The sequence below is a fragment of the Alosa sapidissima genome, chromosome 3 (genome assembly GCF_018492685.1).
Source record: "Alosa sapidissima isolate fAloSap1 chromosome 3, fAloSap1.pri, whole genome shotgun sequence".
In the NCBI taxonomy this organism is placed as follows: Eukaryota; Metazoa; Chordata; class Actinopteri; order Clupeiformes; family Clupeidae; genus Alosa; species Alosa sapidissima.
The window spans coordinates 20930480-20948886 of record NC_055959.1 but is presented as its reverse complement, the minus strand read 5'-3'; the positions used below and the strand labels follow the sequence as shown (position 1 = coordinate 20948886).

The following is an 18407-nucleotide window of genomic DNA, read 5'->3' as shown; positions in this document are numbered from 1 at the left end:
GACAGGAGCTGTCCAGCTCTGCCAACTGGACCGAACCTAACAAAAGAACACACATACACAGCAAACTGTCAGCTCTGAAAGCTGGCACCATGTCGCATTGGTGGCGCTGCTTGCCAAAAACACTTTGCGGTATTAACAGTTAGCACGCATCTTTGCTGGTGGTGACAAATGAGGTTAAAGAAAAAGCAATGCCTTTATTTATATAGTGAAAACATAATTTAATATTAGTCTTCATAGAGAAAATGCAGAAATGTACTACTGGTCTAACACCAATTCAGGACTCAAGAACAACGGTGGTCGAGTGGAGCTGACGGGGTGTGCGGGTCCCCGCGAGCCATACGGCACCAGCAAGTGTTGTCTGATGGCTGTTGCTAATGGCTAACGTGCGCACAACAGATTCAAGTTGTGCAACATAGATAACAGTATAGGCCGTTTTTGCACCCGTTCAAAACGTGCGCACTTTCCCTGTATCTTGAAATTGCGACCGAATATAGGTACGATTTTAAATCAGAAAAAGAAGGCTGTCAAGGCCTGTTCGAAACAGCAAGATTATTTTATCGACAGACGATAACTGTTAGCTGCTGTAACTTCGTGTAGGTGTCCAGTTGACAGACTTTAAAGACCTGTAAGCTACTTTATCACAGCGTTTAATATGTTAAAAATGCTGTAACTTCCATGAAACCTTAACATGTCATACATTATATGCTCTTTAACATAGTTTAATTCAACTTATGTCAACGTTTATGATGAAAAGTCCTAATTTGTAAGGTAACATTGGTCAGAAAGCAGCAAGACAAACTGCTAAACTGACCTCCACCGTTTCACTTAACGTTATATCCATCCATCCCGTTGCGGCGAAATGGCTGTTATCATTGTGCAAGCCAGACATGGCTAGACTAACAAACGGCCTGTTAGCGTTAGGTGTCTTACCTGGTGTTGTCAAAGAAGAGCCGAGGGCAATGTTTCGCAGGAATAAACCGCTCTCCCTCTATAAGCAATTTTGTTGAACGCCACGCGAGTATGCAGAAATTCCAGCATCTATCTCTCAGCGCTACCCTCCCTCACCAAAAGATACTCCCCTACAGACGGCCCCTCCTCGATGGGATCTAACTTGACCGCTATTACTCCCGCCTATGAGGACTACATACACTCACAGGAATATACACTAGATTGTTGTACACGTAATTTTACATCAAACACATCCACAAAACATCCATGGCATCCAGAATCTCTCATGTCCCATTCATTGTAATGCAATGAATAGCACAACACGTCATGTTCCAAATTAAATGGTGCGCGCAGTGTAACTAAGTCTAATTAGGCTAACTTATACCTCTCCTTGGCTAAAACTCTGTGGTTGTTCCTACATATTTATGTTATCACTTTGGTCCCTTAAGTTCACCTGCCACTAAACTTCTTTAGAGGGCTGTTGCAGCGCGTAGGCCAACTCCTATCTCGAAAACATTCAATACCCGCTTTTCTAAAACTGTGACCTGTAGAGGAATTTTATGGAAGACAAGCTTGCTGTCTTTCGTCAACAAACAATTGAGTGGCCTACCAGTTTGACCGTATGGGTAGGCTACCAGATATGATGGTAGTCTGCTGAATGGTCATAGAACAGCGCCATCTGGTGCAAGAATACTTCCTGTATGTAGGCAGGGGGTTAATTTGTCGCAGTTATCACGATTAATTCATCATGATGCTATAAATCCCAAGAAACCGTAACCTTTCCATAAGGATTAGTTTGTTTTTTTACAACACCTGTAAGCATCGGAGTGTCAATTTCTCGACAGAGTGATTATTAAAAAGTTAATATCATCGTTATAAGGCATGCTGTAGTGTAGATTGATACACTGACTGATGGTCGCAATAGCAGCCACACACGCACACCGAAATCACTACTACCCTTCATTACTTATCACAAATTAAAATTTCATTATTTCTCCTATTTAAACCATCATATGTATTGCATGTGAGAAAAGAAAGAGGCAATATGAAATATGTTCCAATCGACATCTCTGTTTATTTCAAAGTGTGTGAGGTTTTGAAAAGAATTTAAGGGTACAATAGGCTGCCTTAACAGCTGTCTGTCTCCATAATGTGTGGAGTATCATTGGACGGGGAAAAGAGATGTCAAAAGAGGGATGAAGAAGTGACATACAATATTCAAGGAAAAAAAAGAATATTTATAATATATACATTACTCTTTCAATTCTAAATTAACGGTCTTGATGTCTATCGTCCCCTCTTAGGACCCCCACCACGTCCTCTTCCTCCCCCACCGTGACCTCTTCCTCCTCCACCACCACGTCCTCTTCCTCCTCCACCACTGCGTCCTCTTCCTCCTCCACCACCACTAAAGTTTCCTCCTTTCACTTTTTTCCGTACACCACTGGACTGCTCTGTATCGTCCACATCATCATCTCCACCTTTCGGCCTTTTCCTCTTTGCTACTTCCTCCTTCATTTCCTGGAAAAAAAAAACATTTTTAAACATTTTTAAAGATGCTTGCTTTACTTAACAGTATCCCATAGACATTCTCATCACCAAGTACAGTAATTAGATAAGTTGAGGGAGAAATATTATACTAAAAAAAATAATAAACATAACCAGAGGAAAATAATAAGCCATCTTGGGAGCATTCAATAGAAAACCAAAAACACTCACAATCCTGGCAAATCTCTGGGCTTCGCTAACTCTCTCCACTAGCATCATCACTTCTTCTTCTTGCGTGGGGAAGGCTGGAAGCTTCTTTCCAATCAGCGTTTCAATTCGCTGGAAAAGCTCCACGTCATACCTAGGAAAACACAACACCGTCACAACCGGTCAAGCAAACATGCTGTGATAATCCTAGCGGTGTGGCCAATTGGAACACATATACATACAGAACAACACTACAGTACACAAACAATGAAGACTTACTGTGTGACAAAAGTGATGGATTTCCCTGAGCGGCCTGCTCTGGCTGTTCTTCCAACTCTGTGAATATAGTCCTAATCCAAAAAAAGAGCAAAATCTGTTTTAGCCAAAACAACATGATAACCATACCATAATACCATAATATTTATAATCAGTAAAATGTAGAAGACCCTAAAGTTGATAAAAGCACCTTAGAGTGAGTGGGGATGTCAAAGTTGATGACACAGTCCACATGTGGAATGTCCAGCCCTCTTGATGCCACATCTGTAGCCAGCAATACAGAGCGTGATTTGGACTTGAATTTGTTAAGGGCCCCCAAACGTTTACTCTACAAAACATGAAAGAAAAGTTAGCAAACCATACCAAGACACTCAGTCATCATACTTGTGTGTGTGTGTGTGTGTGGGGGGGGGGGGGGGGGGGGGCATGCTCACCTGGCTCATCTGCCCATGCAGTGGTATAGCAGTAATGCCCAGGTTCCGAAGCAACAGCGCCACCCTCTGGGCATTGTTGCATGTGCTACAAAAAATCATGAAGGAGTTTCCTGCCAGTTCATTTAGTATGGACACCAGATAGCAATCCTAAAGGACAATGTGCAAAAAATAAACATCAAGACAAATGTCCAAATGTTCAAAAAAAAATCAAGCATCATTACACATGAATAGTAATCATAAATCTGCTTCACCTTAAATTTTGATGGTATGAATACGTAATATTGCTGGAGCTTTTCCACCGTTGCATATTTAGTGGATACTGAACATTTAACTGCGTCCTTCAGAGCTGCGCGTTGTAGTTTCTGGACCTAAAAAAGGAAAACCAAGAGACTTATAGCACCAGACTATTTTAGTGTGAGAAGTTGACTGATCTAGGTTAGAGACAGACTGATACCTTTTTGGTCATAGTAGCAGAGAAAAGAAAAGTTCGCCTCTCACGGGGAATCACTTTCAGGATCTTATCCACCTGAAAGTATATAGAAGGAAGAAAAAAATACAGATAGTGACAAAAATGCAATGCCATAAGGGTGTGTCTGTTTTTGTAAACTACATCACTAGAGTTTAGGTCTAACGGCTCCTACACACAGTTGCGTTCTGTCAACGCATGCCAGTGGGTGTTCCCGACGGTAGCCATGCACATGACTTGAAGTATAACCATAATTTGATTGGTTGGTGCCGTCCATCGATTGGCTTGATTGGCCGGTGCCGTCTGTCGGTGCAGCAACAGCTGAACTTTTCAACATGAGCGACGGGAGAAACGCGACGCAACGGACCCACAATTCAGTTCGGCAACGGATGACGTGAGCCCATGTAAAGTGAATGGGATAACTTTAACTTCATGCAAAAATATGCAAAGATTTTGACAAAAAAATGATATTTAGAGGTACTGTAGCTGTGCAGTGTTATTGTGATATGGAAGTAATATTAAAAGTTGCTGCAAATGAACTACATTTTATTGAAATCAGCAACACTGACATGACAATGACAACAATCTCAAAAAAGCTTTCAACAATCCCTCATTTCTGATGCTCAGCAGCCAGTGTTGACTTTTGCAGTCTGGATAGATCCGTCGGTGATCTTCCACCACATGAAGGAGAAACTGCAATTGTTCTTCAGTGTGTGTGAGATAGACATTGTATTCTTGAATTAGAGCCACTCCTCTCTCGGCGTGATCATTGACTATTGATCATTGTCCCAGAATTTGGAAATCTCCAAAATTGTAGCAGAAGACTGACATATAGTCTCTTTGAGGTTTAGATGATAGTGAAGAATTAATCCAAGTGCCATTCTAATAGATGGCAGTTTTGATCCAACTAATTCTGGTATGATGGAACCAATCAAATAAACTCCACTTCTTGTTTTTGCCATGATTTTGCTCTTGGTACACAACACAACTGCAAGCAAAGCTGAGCAAGGAATGGTGAAGGTGCCTTTTCCTCATGCAGTTTTGTGGCACATATTTGGGGTTCCGTGGATACAATTGTTTGAATGTTTTAAGACCAAAACATGTGCTCTAAACCCAAACAATAACCAAGGTGATCATCAATAGAAATATGTATTGATTCTACCAGGAAAAGTAAATCTGCTAAACCGGGTCATGGATGGATTAATTTGGATTTAGTTTCTACAATAAGTAAACGGAGATATGTATCTAAGATAGATATTTAGGAATATATGGTGCATTAGATGCTTTTATGGAGATTTTCTTGGAATTTTACTAGCCAGTTACAATACCAATTCAAATTATCTGTTTTTACGAAAATCATCAAAAGTTTAAAGCTATTGAGCTACCTGTAATTACTATGTTACTGCCATAAAAATTGGCATGCTGTATTTTCTTATATAGAGGAACAATTTGAAGGATTAACAGCATGACAATTGGAGACTTTAAAAATAAGGACCACCCTAATAAGGTGCAATTAGCTTTTTAATGTGTGCGTCAATAACTACGGAGATGCATAGAATAAAAGGCAGCAACAGCCAAATCTTTTGTTGCTTCCATACAAGCCCATACATGCAGTGTGTTACTGTATACTGTATATTAGCTTCAGAGAAATAATAATTGGGTTGCACTTTGAACGAATAGCATCACATTATTGACTGACACATAGGTTGTTAACCAATGCATCCACAGATTAAGTATTACACTTCAACCAATAAATATGTCAAGTAAATTCATACCTCTGCCTCGAAATCCATGTTTAGAATTCTGTCTGCTTCATCCATGATTAGAAACTTGAGAGCTCTCATGTTGAAACCTTTGGTGTTTTCCAGATGGTCAACCAATCTCCCTGGGGTAGCTGAGAGAGAGTACAGGAAAAACAAACATAGAAACTGGATGTAAATAATCAGACATTTCAACCCCTTAAATGAGTCAGAAGATAATACATATATAATAATGTACTGGCACTCACCAATTACAATGTGGGGTTTCTTGGCCAATACCAAGGCTTGAGACATCTGATCAACACCACCAACAATCACAGCTAGGATGAAAATGTAAAACAGGAGTTATGCCTCCTGTACTTCACCCAACATCAATCTTCTCTGCTGAATACATATCAACTTATTTTGATCACCATACTGTACACGAAATACAAACATTTAGGCCTAACCACATAATGTGTTACATGTTTACTTAATATCGTCAGTTAACTGTATTTGCTCTTCTTTCTTCTCAGCTGGACATCGATCTCCATACCTGTCTTTACACCAATGCTGGAGCCCAAGGCTTCAAACTGCTCAGAAATCTGGAAGGCAAGCTCTCTTGTGGGTGTGAGCACCAATGTGTGGAGCCTTTGTGGAGAGGAGAGAAGTGACTGAAGAATGGGCAGAGCAAACGCCCCTGTCTTCCCAGAGCCTGTTTCTGCCAGGCCAATTACATCCCGTCCTGGCAGTGGGGATAGAAAGATATGCAAGTGACACAATGCAACTTTCTGACATTTTGACAAGCATGTGTTGCATAAATAATACAAAACAACATGGGGGAAAAGCAACACTGTTGAAGTGAGTTATACATGTAAACATTACATAAGCGGTGCAAAGAAACACTACTGGTCTTGTATACCTACCGATCTAAACCCACTACTCTCCAAACCAGAAACAAATAATAATTTCTCACCTTCCAGAGCCACAGGTATGGCTTCTACCTGGATCTTAGTGGGAGTCGTCCATCCCAGCAGGTCACAGGCTTCACAAAGTACCTCGGTTACACCCTGAGCACACCAATGCCAGCGATGATTGAAAATATTAGTTATAGAAGTTAGTCTCTCATGGACTGTATAGAAGTTAGTCTCTCTAGGTATTCGCCAAAGTCAAGACAATTTCATGGTGAGATAGGTTATTACATAATAGGTTGCCAACGTTGTATGCATTCACGACATACCTTTATAATGCTAACTAACGTCAACATGCCCAATAATATACACTCTTATGGTAAACGCTCTAGTATAAAATTAGAACTAATATACTTATAAAGAATAGTGAATATAGTTCCATGAGCTAAATTGCAAAGTTTGATGGAACACTATGCTAAGCCTACTAGCTGCCTGCTAGTTTCATAAATACGTATTTAAGAATTACCAAATCTTTAAATGTTTTGGCTGGCTCCTCTTTCTCATTGCAGTCATCTTCTCCATCCAAGCTTTCGACCAGGTCTTCATTATTTGTGTCGTCCTCACTCTGGTCCGAGTTCTTAAATTCATTATTTTCCTTCTCCTCCTGAACGTGCGCCATGCTTACCGATGCCCCGTGTTAATAGAAGGTTGTACGCATGTCCGGAAATGCTTGCTACCGCAGAGGAGTGTGGGACATTCACTATACAGTCTATGGCGCGCCGTTTGTCTCCCTTAACATTGTGTATCAACACAGTAACAAAGATCCTTTAGATTACCGTCTCTGACAGTAATAATATGTAAGGGGAAACTACACTTCCACTTACAATGCAGACAAACAAAGAACTGTGGGGTTTCAAGTATTTATTCAACATCAGGTTTAGCAACTTCAGACACATTGTAAGCAGATTTGTTGTATAACACCTACATCCTAAGGCCATATTGCCCCACTGACTTGAACTCCCACATCCTTTATCAATCAAACTGAAACACAATATAAAAAAGATTTACACAAGGACTGTGACAATTTAAAGGGCCGAAATAAGACTCAAACACTGTTTCAGTCTAAAAACACTCACTTCACATATTTGACATGAAAATCAAATAATTTCTCCACTCTCAGTCCTAATTGCTCTTAGCTTCATGCTCTCTTCCTCAGTTTCACAGGAGCCCCTCCATCTCCTTCATGAAGGCCTCGTACATTTGATCCTTGGTCTTCATGTTGGGTGGGTTGACCGAGGGCTGGTTGATGTTGGCTGACAATGTCGGTGCAGTCATGGCCTGCTGTTTCTGCCCTCCACCCAGCTCGTCTCCCTTACGGCCACCTTTCTCCACCACCCCGCCAGTCGACGCTTTGTCCCTTCGGACACGCAGTGTAGTGGGCACAAAGCGGGTGACCTCTGTCTTGGGATTGATGATCTGGGGCTTGGCAGAGATCGTTGCTCCACCAGGTGCGCCCGGCTGTCCAGCCCCTGCGGCCCCTGACAGCGAGGTGATGTTGGCGCGCTTCTCGATGGTGGGCGCATGGTGGTGAGTGGGAGGGTTGCCCTGGGTGGCACTGGCCTGTGGGGCAGTGGTGCCCGGAGGAGGAGGCATCTGCATGACACCGGGGCGCATGGGCATTGGAGGCGGTGGCATCATGGATGGAGCGTTGGGGTTGTTCTGAGCGCCCTCTGCTGCACCAGAGGCAGGCTTCTGTCGGTGCACAATGCTGGGGGGTGCACTGAGGACGTTGGGGTTAAGCGGCGGAGGGAAGAGAGAAAGAGGGGGGGCCATGGGGCGTGGAGGTCCGGCACGAGGTGGAGGAGGTGGTATACCTGTGGTGTAGGGAGGACAAAATATGTCAGAAATCCACCATGTTCTCCTTGTAGTGCTTAGTGCATGAAACAATGAGATACAATGCATTTAACATGTCAAAAACAGCTACTACCCAAAGTATGGATATTTATTTCACACAATCTAAATGAGACAGAACACATATTATGATATTAATATGACTATCTTTGTGAGTATGAGGTGAAAAAGTGGCTTGGAGTAACACCCACCTGGTGGTGCAGGTGGGGGTAGCCTGGGCGGGGGTCCTCTGGGTGGAGGGCCAGGGGGTAGACCTGGAGGAGGACCTGGAGGGGGGCCTGGTGGACGACCAGGGGGAGGTCCTGGTGGAAGCATACGAGGCATCGGCCCTCTCAGGGCACCTGGTATACCCGGGGGTCTTAGGAATGGCGGCGCACCTAGGAGTGATCGGAAAAAACACAAAACCCATTAATGGTGACATCTGAACAGGCTCATTAAGTTTGATGCAGTTTAATATAATGAAACTTCTTGCTTAAAGGTTTAAGGTCAACTCACCTGGTGGTGGCCCAGGAGGCGGACCAGAAGGTGGTCCCGGGGGTCTCATTGGTGGAGCTGGTGGTGGTCCTAGCGGAGGAGGCCCTGCCATTGGTGGAGCCTGCATGTGTGGAGGAGGCTGCTGGGCACCCATTGGTGCGGGGGCAGTTGGCATTCTGGGAACACCAGGCTGGCTATCGCCAGGTGCCGATCTATCTTCAGTGTCAGAGCCATCAGAATCGGTGTACTCCTCTTCCTCTTCTTCCTCCTCCTCATCTTCTGGGACAGACTGACCTGAGGGTAGAGATTTAACATTTGTCATGGTCATAAAGAAAGCACCATCCTCATACTCATCAACTTGAAATGCAGTGTTCATAAATATACTGCTCAAAAAAAATAAGGGAATTCTTCAATCATACACTGGATTGGTACTCTGACACTGTTTGGTTCTGAGCACAAGTAAAACTTTTGAGGCGAGTTTTTTATTTTGCAAGAACTGTCAGATATTCTGTGATTGTAGTTTGAGAATGAAGAAAAGGGTGGAAGGTTTCAAAAAATGTATTTTAGCAATTTTTTTGAGCATATATATCCCTTTCTGTGTGGCCACCTTGTCAGTCCTTGTTAAATCCTAACCCTTCCCAGAGTCTGACCATGACAATCATTACCTGCCATCCTGAGCATCATAGCCTGCAGTGGTGTGATGGCCTTAGTCTTCTTCACCAGTCTCTTCTTCTTCCTCCTCTCCCTGGGAGGAGAAGGCATGTCTGCAAAGCGTACAATGCGTCCTGAACAGGAAAAAGAAAACACAAAGCCATCGCTGTTATGAAAAGCCACACAGATATCTTTTATGTTACATCACAATTATTACTGAAACTAATGGCAAATGTACCTTAATCATTCATGTGTAACTGCCCCTTAAAATGTGTGTGCTTTTTAAGTTAACTAAATTACATGACTAAACAGTTACAAAACATCAGTGTCGACAAAAGTTGATATATGTCTAAAATAACAATTTTGCAGATAACCAATACTAATTTTCTTTTAGTTGTTTATTTGTTAATTATACCCTTTAATGGCAGGGAAACCAAATGATTCATTTAAAAACAATAACAACCATTATCAAGTCCTTCAGCTCTTCATAGCACCATGAATGTGCCAGTCCCCACATAATGCAACATTTAACTTGTGCCAAACTGATGCAACTTAACAGATAAACATCAAACACCGGTAAACGTCATAATATCTGCTGATTGGTCGATACCAGTCAACGAGGCCAATACCAATGGTATACTGATATATTGGTGCATCCCTGTTTATTTTTTTTTACAAAAAATGGCACAGAGGTGGGGGTGATTACACTTTAATAGCATACATACACACACACACACACACACACACACACACACACACAGACAAGACTGCTAAAGTGAAATGTGGCGAGAAGGAGTAAGAGTGCCAGTTAGTCCCTGCACGCTTACCTCTGTCTCTGTCCTCATCTCTGTCTTGATCTCTGTCGTCAAGCCGCTCCCTCTTCCTTCTGTCTTCGTCACCTTCCTCTCTGTCCATGTCACTATCATCCTCGCTGTCGCTCTCATCGTCGTCCTCTCGGTCATCCCCGTCGTGGTCACTCTCGCTGCCACTGTCCCGGCCCCCTGTGGTGTCCATGGCTTCAGTGTCTGACAAGGCGTCACCAGCATCTATTTATGAGTCGAGTGGAAGAGAGAGACAGAGTTGGACTCAGAATTAAACGCAAGCAAGAGTCAACACAACCTTTGAACCAATGGGTTTCATGAAGCATGGCAAAGGGAATGTGGAATATGGTAAAGCTAAACAAAGTGACACAAAGAGTAGCAGCAACACTAGCAAAGAATTGAAATCTGAGAAAAAATAATGTGTTAATGTAATTGTAATCAAGGTTAAATGACATTGTTTCCTAACTGCCAGTGGGTTTGGGGAAAGCCTTGTGTGGTTAGTGGCAAAGCAGGAAGTGAGAAAACCCATATTGGTAAAGGTTGATTGGTTAAAGGTTGGTGATTGCAATGCAATGACTGGAAAATATCCCCAATAGAGGGTGACCAGATTCTATTCACAAAGGTCATACTAGGTTAACACTGAGAGAGGCAATCACAAGTTGTAAGGGTCTATGAGAGGATAGCAGTACCTGCGTCTCCAGGCCTCCTGTGCTGCTGGCCTCTGCGCCCGTACTGCAGCAGGACCTGTGGAGGAGGAGGTCCAGGAGGGGGACCGGGAGGCTTCCTGCCCGGAGGGAGCCGGGGGACCCCTGCCACAGCAGCCGATGTGGGGGCTGGCGTCGTCGTCGTGGTACCTTTCCTGAACAGAGGAATTTACAACCAAAATGTAAAACAATGTTTACCTCATTTATGATAAATATGAGGATACATGTTGAAAATGTAATTAAGTAAAATTCAAGCTTAACAAATAGCTACGATTAGTAATAAGCCAAAATATGTTAATACTTTTGTCAATAATGTTCATCAATTATATTTTAATTCTTTAGTGCTTGCGTTTCCTTGCAACAGACACCAAGGGTTTGGGCCCATCCTATATCATATGGCAAACTACAGTAGTACTCCATACAATACAAAAAGAGAATCTGTCCTGCTGAAAGTCAGACAGCATACTACCAAGTATTTACCCAAAAGTTGTGCCTTTCTTTAGAATGGAGGGAGGCTGGGCCCCAGGGAGGGGAATGTCTTGGATGAGAATACTGGAGGGAGCATGAGGCATCTCAGGCAGTGGGATGCTATCAACCTCCACTGATTCGGCATTCTGGCAAAGCAAATAAATAAAAGTAAACATACTGCAGTTGCAATCAGTAACAGAACGCAGAATAAAGAGAGCCCACCAAGGGTAAAACACAAAAATAAGCATTGCCTGTTAAGTTGCAAACACTACCAACATTCTCATGTAACTTCTCTTAGACATACACTGCCCTTATGGCTGCTTTACATCCATCTGAGTTGTCAATTTAAATCTCTCATAACTATCAAAGAAAGACACAAACCTTCACAGAGTCAAAGTAGAGAGATAGTTGGCCACGCTTGGTCTCATAATCCAGTTCCAGCTTGCGCAGCTCCTTGTACGTGTCAGGGTTTTCTCTTTCGTACAGACGTACAATGCGCTCAAATGTCTCCCTCAGCTTCTTCCTCTTGTCCCGAAGGACCTTCTCATTCAACAGTGGCTGTTGCACCGGGTTGAACTCTGCACAGGCAGTTTGGTCAGAATGAGTACTGATACAGATTAAAACCTAAGTTACCACGTAAAGAGTTGAAAAGATCTCCCCATGCTCACCCATCTCATCCAGCTTCTCCATATCACGGATTATCTGCCTAGGATCTTTCATCTTCAGGACGGCTGCCCTCACCATCATCCTTTGTTTTTTGTTCTGAAAGACCGCAGAAAGACAGTGAGTGAATCATCAAAGCACCAGTGATCTTAAATACACTTTTAAACACATTTAAAAATATGTACCTTTTTCAGCTCCCTCTTTCGAGCCTCCTTTCCTGAAAGGCAGGTAAAGGAAAACAATGCATCAGAATAGAATGACAGCGGTAATGTACACACATAAAATTAATTTCTGCGGTTTACTGACACTTGTTTACTTTGTACACCGAGAGTACACAAAACTCACTGGCTTGATCTGTGGGATTCATGAATTTCCCACTCTTGGTGGAAGAAGTCGAGCGTCGACCCATGATGACAACGTGCTCTGTTCACCTAGAGAAACAACAGTGTTAGAGTGACTAACGTACAAATGAGGGTAACATTGGAGTTAAGTTTAATGGAAGTTAAAGTGCAAGGCATCAGTTAAGAAAGTGGTATGTGACTATTTTCACAAATTAAAGGCACCGAAAGAGCAGATATATGAAATGACAATCTAATGGTTTTCAACTTCAGACCATCTTCGTATGCGTTCAAAAGTTTAGTGAGATCAATGTTAACACAGCATACAATTTGTATGTCGACAACTTGATCAGCTTGATTACTAAATTTGATAGCTAACTTTGCACGAAAGCTGCCTATGAGCCTTGTCGTCAACGTAACGTTACTAGGCGCTATGAGGGTTGCAAGTAAACAGAAAAAGAACAAACCACTTTGTTCTCTTATCTAATGTTTCTCATAACTATGCATTAGATGATGTATGCTAGAATATTTTTACACTCACATGGAAAAAACAAGTAGTTAATAAACCACTGAGGCTCCAATGCTAGCTTAGAAATGGTAGCTAACCTGCTAACTAGACACCTTGCTTGCTAACAACCTACAATCATAGTCTACAATGAATAAAACCTCAAACAAGCGAACCTTTCTCCGAATGAAAGTTGTGCACGTGGGGAAACCTTCCCCCTGTGCTTGATCGAAATGGGGCAAGAAAATAAGCAGGACTATAACGGGACTATTCGGTTAAATATTCCTACACGACCACCACAGATATTACAAGTGTACATTCCGCCATGTCTGAACGGAAAGTAGTAGAACGAAACTTCCTGTTTTTTTTTCCTTCTAAATTTGCTAAGGTATACAGTGTCACAATCGCTCATTACCGCCACCGAGTGAGTTGGAGTGTCCAGAAACGAGATTGTAAACGTTGCATTGCGGTTGATGTTCCTGATGCTTTTAATTACGCCTGATCATGTACATAGATGGATTCCTTATGGATTGTTTTGACCCATGCTTATTGTACTTGAATTACCAATAAAAAAAAATAAAAAAATAAATATGTTCCTGTTGCTGTCTCCTAGCTGTCCTGAACTAGTCCTACTCAGCATGAAGTTATGAAACCGATGTAATATTTGAATTATCATGTCTCTGGGAAAATAGACTAGAAACAGTATGTTTTACTGAGTGAAATTCCAGATTTTATGTTTGTGAGCCAGGCGCTAGTGATATTTTCAAAATCCTATTACAATGCAATACTGAATAAAACCCTAAGGCCCAATTGTATTGATTTCCAATGTAGCTATTTAATTAAAACAAACTGTAGAAAACTGTAGGCTACTGGAAATTACAAAAAGAGTAGGCTATGCCAGTAAAACTGTGCAATATAATACATAACTACTGTATGACATTAATATTAGAACACAACAAATCATCAATATTTGATCATAACAAAATGCAACAAATAATTGTTTTGAATATGACATAATTATTCACAATGATTATGTCATAGTCAGCCAGTGACAGTTTTTTTTTCTCTAGCCAGCATTGTTGAGACACTTAGAACTGGCATCAGAAACATCATTAGGCTACTGGGTGATAGCAAATATTCTGGGCAGAATGAATTAGATAATCTTGCTTGCTTTGTTTGTTCAGATTAAGGTACCTTAATGTGTGTGTGTGTGTGTGTGTGTGTGTGTGTGTGTGTGTGTGTGTGTGTGTGTGTGTGTGTGTGTGTGTGTGTGTGTGTGTGTGAAATGCATCAATTGCAGTGCCCCCTATATGGACATTTCCCAAAACTCAGCATGCGTCCGGGCATTCATGCTGGCATTCACACAGATGTAAAAACCTCCCATCTGTAAAAATACCTTGTACAGGGAGCTTTAGCACACTGCAGAGTCTGTGTTACTGCGATTGACAAACCTTAACCCATAGATTGAACAGAGACGGGTTAGGATGCCACAACATTCCCCCTGCTTGGGATAACAGATCCTTCCTCAATGGAATTTTCCATGGTTCACCTGAATTTCTGCAAATCATAGTGCCTGAGGCAATGTGGTGCCACCAGCAGGATGTTCGCATTCTCCCTACTTGTTTTCTCTAATACAGCTACTTGTTTTCTTGTTCGCATTCTCCCTACTTGTTTTCTCTAATACAGCTACTTGTTTTCTTGTTTGCATTCTCCCTACTTGTTTTCTCTAATACAGCTGGAACTAGGGAATGAGGAGGAAAGGAGGCCCTGCGGACACACATGTGTTACGTCCACTCAGGTGCCTCATTGCCACTTAAGCTTAATTATTCTTCTAGAAGAATTACAGTGGACAGTGTGCGGAGGTGAAAAGATCGATGTGTGCCTTCCCAAAACGAGCCCAAATTAGGTTCATCGCGGTCGGATGCAGTCTCAATTCACTTGGATGTGGACGGCCTCTCAACAGTACAGGTCTGCTGCAGTATTCAGAGCACCAGGGGTGAACTGTCCTGATAAAGGAGAGGTGACTGTCTGCTCAAACAAGGAGTTTCTGAGCTATCTTGTGCAACACCTGAGATCTCAGACCCCCCTGATGGCTCTTGCCTAACTGCACTTTTACAGAGATTTTGAGGTATGTTCCACCAACATAGAGCACTCAAGCACACTGGTGTTAGAAGAACGTGTTTGTTCCGGTCCATAACCCGATAAAGATACCATCTCTGTATCGGCCATATATCGCCAGAACAGGAGTAGACTACCAGACATCCCAAGTCTCCCGAGAGTTCCGGGAGTCTCCCGCATATTGATAACGGCTCCCTGATGCCCGCAAATTAGATAAAATCTCCCGGAATCTAGAGCAAGCGAGCAGGTGCGCGCACACGAGACCGAAACTTCAAATCGTGTGTGCATCTGAGAGTAGCGCGCACACGACGGGGATGGAGAGAGAGAGAGAGAGAGGTAGTGCGTGTGTGCCTGTTGAAGACAGAGAGCATCCTGATTGGCCTGTTTCCGTTCAATTAGGAACAGAAGCGTCATGGCAAAGGCAGAGTGCCCCCCAAAAAGGAACATTTAAGACCTATTTCACATCAGATTTCACAAAAGTGTACCCTTGTCTCATAAGAGTTCAAAATAAGGATAGTCTTGCATGCTGCACTGTTTGTAACAGTGACTTTAGCATTAAATGGTTGCAAAAGACATGTTGAGGTGAGTGTCATTTCATGTTCTTATTCAGGACTAGCCTACTAGATGGCTATTTGCCAAGGGTACATAAAGACCAAACTACTAAAATCTACATATTTTATTATCACAATTTCTAACTACAGGCCTTCCTTATTTGGTGTGCTGAGTAGAGACAATTAATTTACAAACATAGGCTATCATCACTATTTCAGTATTGAAGAAGCCTAAAGTAATTTAATATATAATTGGGGGGGGGGGGGTACCTCCCTGAAATGTCTTTTTGCAGGTTGGGATGTCTGGAGCACGGAGGACGCCATCTCAACAGCACTTCACTCCACCCTGTCCCACCTTGACAATAGCAACCCTCAACACCTCCACCCTGATTAAGAAGGCTCACCAGCGTCTCTTTTTCCTGAGGAGACTAAAGAAGGTCCACCTGTCTCCTTAGATCCTGGTGAACTTCTGCCGCTGCACCATCGAGAGCATCCTCACTAACTGTGTCACCTTAAATCCATCATAGACCCACTCCTGGACCTCCTACAGTTTGCCTACAGAGCCAACAGATCTGGATCACTAACTTCCTGTCTGACAGGAAGCAGTATGTGAAGCCGGGGAAACACGTCTGACTCTTGGACCATCACCACTGGTTCCCCTCAAGGCTGTGTCCTTTCCCCTCTACTCTTCTCTCTGTATAGAAACAGTTGCACCTCCATTTATCAGTCAGTCAAGCTCCTAAAGTTTGCAGACGACACCACCCTCATTGGGCTCATTTATGGTGGTAATGAGTCCGCCTACAGGTGGGAGATTGACCATCTGGTGTCCTGGTGCGGACAAAACAGCTTGGAGCTAAATGCTCTAAAGACAGTGGAGATGGTTGTGGACTTCAGGAGGAACCCAGCCCCACCCACCCCCATCACCCTGAGTGGCTCCCCTGTAGACTCTGTGGAGTCCTTCCGCTTCCTGGGCATCATCATCACCCAGGACCTCAAGTGGGAGCTGGACACCAGCGCCCTCACCAAAAAGGCAGAGCAGAGGATGTATTTTCTGCGACAGCTGAAGAAATACAACCTGCCAAAGCCAATGATGATGCTCTTCTACACTTCCATCATTGAGTCTATCCTCACCTCTTCAATCACCATCTGGTACGCTGCAGCCATTCTATTTATATTACAAAATGTACATACATATTGGTGCATATGTGGCGCACCCAAAACAGGTGACCACATTGGTCATATGTTCATTAGTAAATAAATACGATCTCTATGTATATATATATTGTAGCGTCGGCGCAGAAAGACAGTGTTAGCGTTCTCCTGTGAAAAGCATGCTGGGATACGAGAGCGAACATTTGGGGGGTTTATGTTGTTATTCTCGTAAGTTATAAGTGTAAAGTTAGTGTCTTTAGTGTAACATGTTTCCCTTTTAGTTTCCCCTCATGTGTGTTCCTTTTTGTGTGGGGGGCTGGACCTCCCCTGTTGGTGTAGTGTGTGTGTCTGCTTGACCTGCCCCGTGTGTATTGTGTTCTGCATCTTGGTCTTGGTCTGTGTGCTCTTGTTCCCAGCTAATAAACCGTTTGATTGGACAACTGTGTGTGTTGCTATCAAATCGTTACAATATATATATACACACACTGTCACTTTAAGGAGTGCCACAAACAGTTGCGTTCCGGTTGCTATGGGAACGGACCTCAGCTCACTCGTAGATGCAATTTGGGAGAACACAAGGAAAGCTGCTGTGTCTAATTCTCCTTTTATTTCATCTATCTTTCAGGACATTTTTATCTTTGTTACTTACAGTCCCATATTTGGGACCTGTAACAAATTGTCAGGGCCGGTGAGGCCAGGTAAGTGACTGTGGAACCAAAAGCAGACTCAGAAGCTGATTAAAGGTTAATTAGGTTTTAATGTTGAATAACACAAAAATAGGCAGCCAGGCAAAACCACTTGGTAGGCAGAGTCAACTTAGTAGGCGAAAAAAGCACAGGCAGCAGTACAGGCAGGGCTCAAGCAGATCTCCAGAGTGGCAAAAACAGGCAGATTTCAGTACACAGGTTGGCAGACAAAACACAGGCAGCAGTACAGGCAGGCCTCAAGCAGATCTCCAGAGTGGCAAAAAACAGGTAGAGTTCGGTACACAGGTAGGCCGCAGGCAGTTAAGCAAAGGGGCTAGGCAAGACTCACGTGTCAGAACAGGCAGATGTCGGTAACAAAGAGCAAGTCCAAGGTTTCCAAAAAGGTTCAGGCAAAATCACAAAGTCAAAAAACAGTAAATCCAGCAAGAACAAGAGACAACGCAATAATCCACACTGAAAGACGTGTTCCACATGGCTGACGAGGAGAGTGGCAGCAGGTGTAGCAGAGCAAACACAGGTGATTGGACGCCTCCCTTGTCAGTCAACCAAAAGCCAAGGCAGAAGGAAAACCCGGACCGGAGCAGCAAAGGCATCTCAAGTCACAGGCTAGGAAACGAGGCTTCTGGACCGGGTTGTGACACAAATACACTTGTATACCAATATTCTACTGCTCTTATAATGTTAACGCATTAACACGGGACAGCCGTGGCCTACTGGTTAGCACTTTGGACTTGTAACCTGAGGGTGCCAGTTTGAACCCCGACCAGCAGGAACGGCTGAAGTGCCCTTGAGCAATGCACCTAACCCCTCATGCTCACTGAGCGCTGCTGTAGCAGGCAGCTCACTGCATCGGGATTAGTATGTGCTTCACCTCA

General features: G+C 43.1%; 3 protein-coding genes across 6 annotated transcripts in view; all 3 read right to left on the bottom strand.

Moving 5' to 3' along the window:
* Window positions 1-1489, bottom strand: part of LOC121704777 (myosin-10-like) — a 67268-nt gene extending 65779 nt beyond the window's left edge. For 2 of the 4 annotated variants that reach the window (XM_042085245.1, XM_042085246.1), the window contains exon 1: window positions 931-1489. The gene's annotated coding sequence lies outside the window, so the exon portion shown is untranslated. The remainder of the gene's footprint in view (window positions 1-930) is intronic. The other 2 variants (XM_042085247.1, XM_042085248.1) reach the window with 1 other exon arrangement.
* A 514-nt stretch (window positions 1490-2003) lies between these two features.
* Window positions 2004-7201, bottom strand: ddx47 (DEAD (Asp-Glu-Ala-Asp) box polypeptide 47). Its single transcript, XM_042085249.1, has 12 exons — window positions 6996-7201; window positions 6535-6628; window positions 6115-6303; window positions 5828-5899; window positions 5595-5713; window positions 3808-3879; window positions 3605-3721; window positions 3354-3500; window positions 3110-3247; window positions 2923-2993; window positions 2668-2797; window positions 2004-2469 (listed from the first exon to the last, which is right to left on the bottom strand). Exons 1-12 carry the CDS (start codon window positions 7146-7148, stop codon window positions 2236-2238), a joined length of 1536 nt encoding a protein of 511 aa, XP_041941183.1. The 5' UTR covers window positions 7149-7201; the 3' UTR covers window positions 2004-2235.
* Window positions 7202-7375: 174 nt separating this feature from the next.
* Window positions 7376-13352, bottom strand: LOC121705893 (WW domain-binding protein 11). Its single transcript, XM_042087206.1, has 12 exons — window positions 13181-13352; window positions 12507-12592; window positions 12347-12378; window positions 12167-12260; window positions 11880-12076; window positions 11511-11644; window positions 11016-11185; window positions 10333-10551; window positions 9520-9639; window positions 8876-9148; window positions 8572-8757; window positions 7376-8343 (listed from the first exon to the last, which is right to left on the bottom strand). Exons 2-12 carry the CDS (start codon window positions 12568-12570, stop codon window positions 7688-7690), a joined length of 2145 nt encoding a protein of 714 aa, XP_041943140.1. The 5' UTR covers window positions 12571-12592; window positions 13181-13352; the 3' UTR covers window positions 7376-7687.
* Window positions 13353-18407: the final 5055 nt, after the last annotated feature.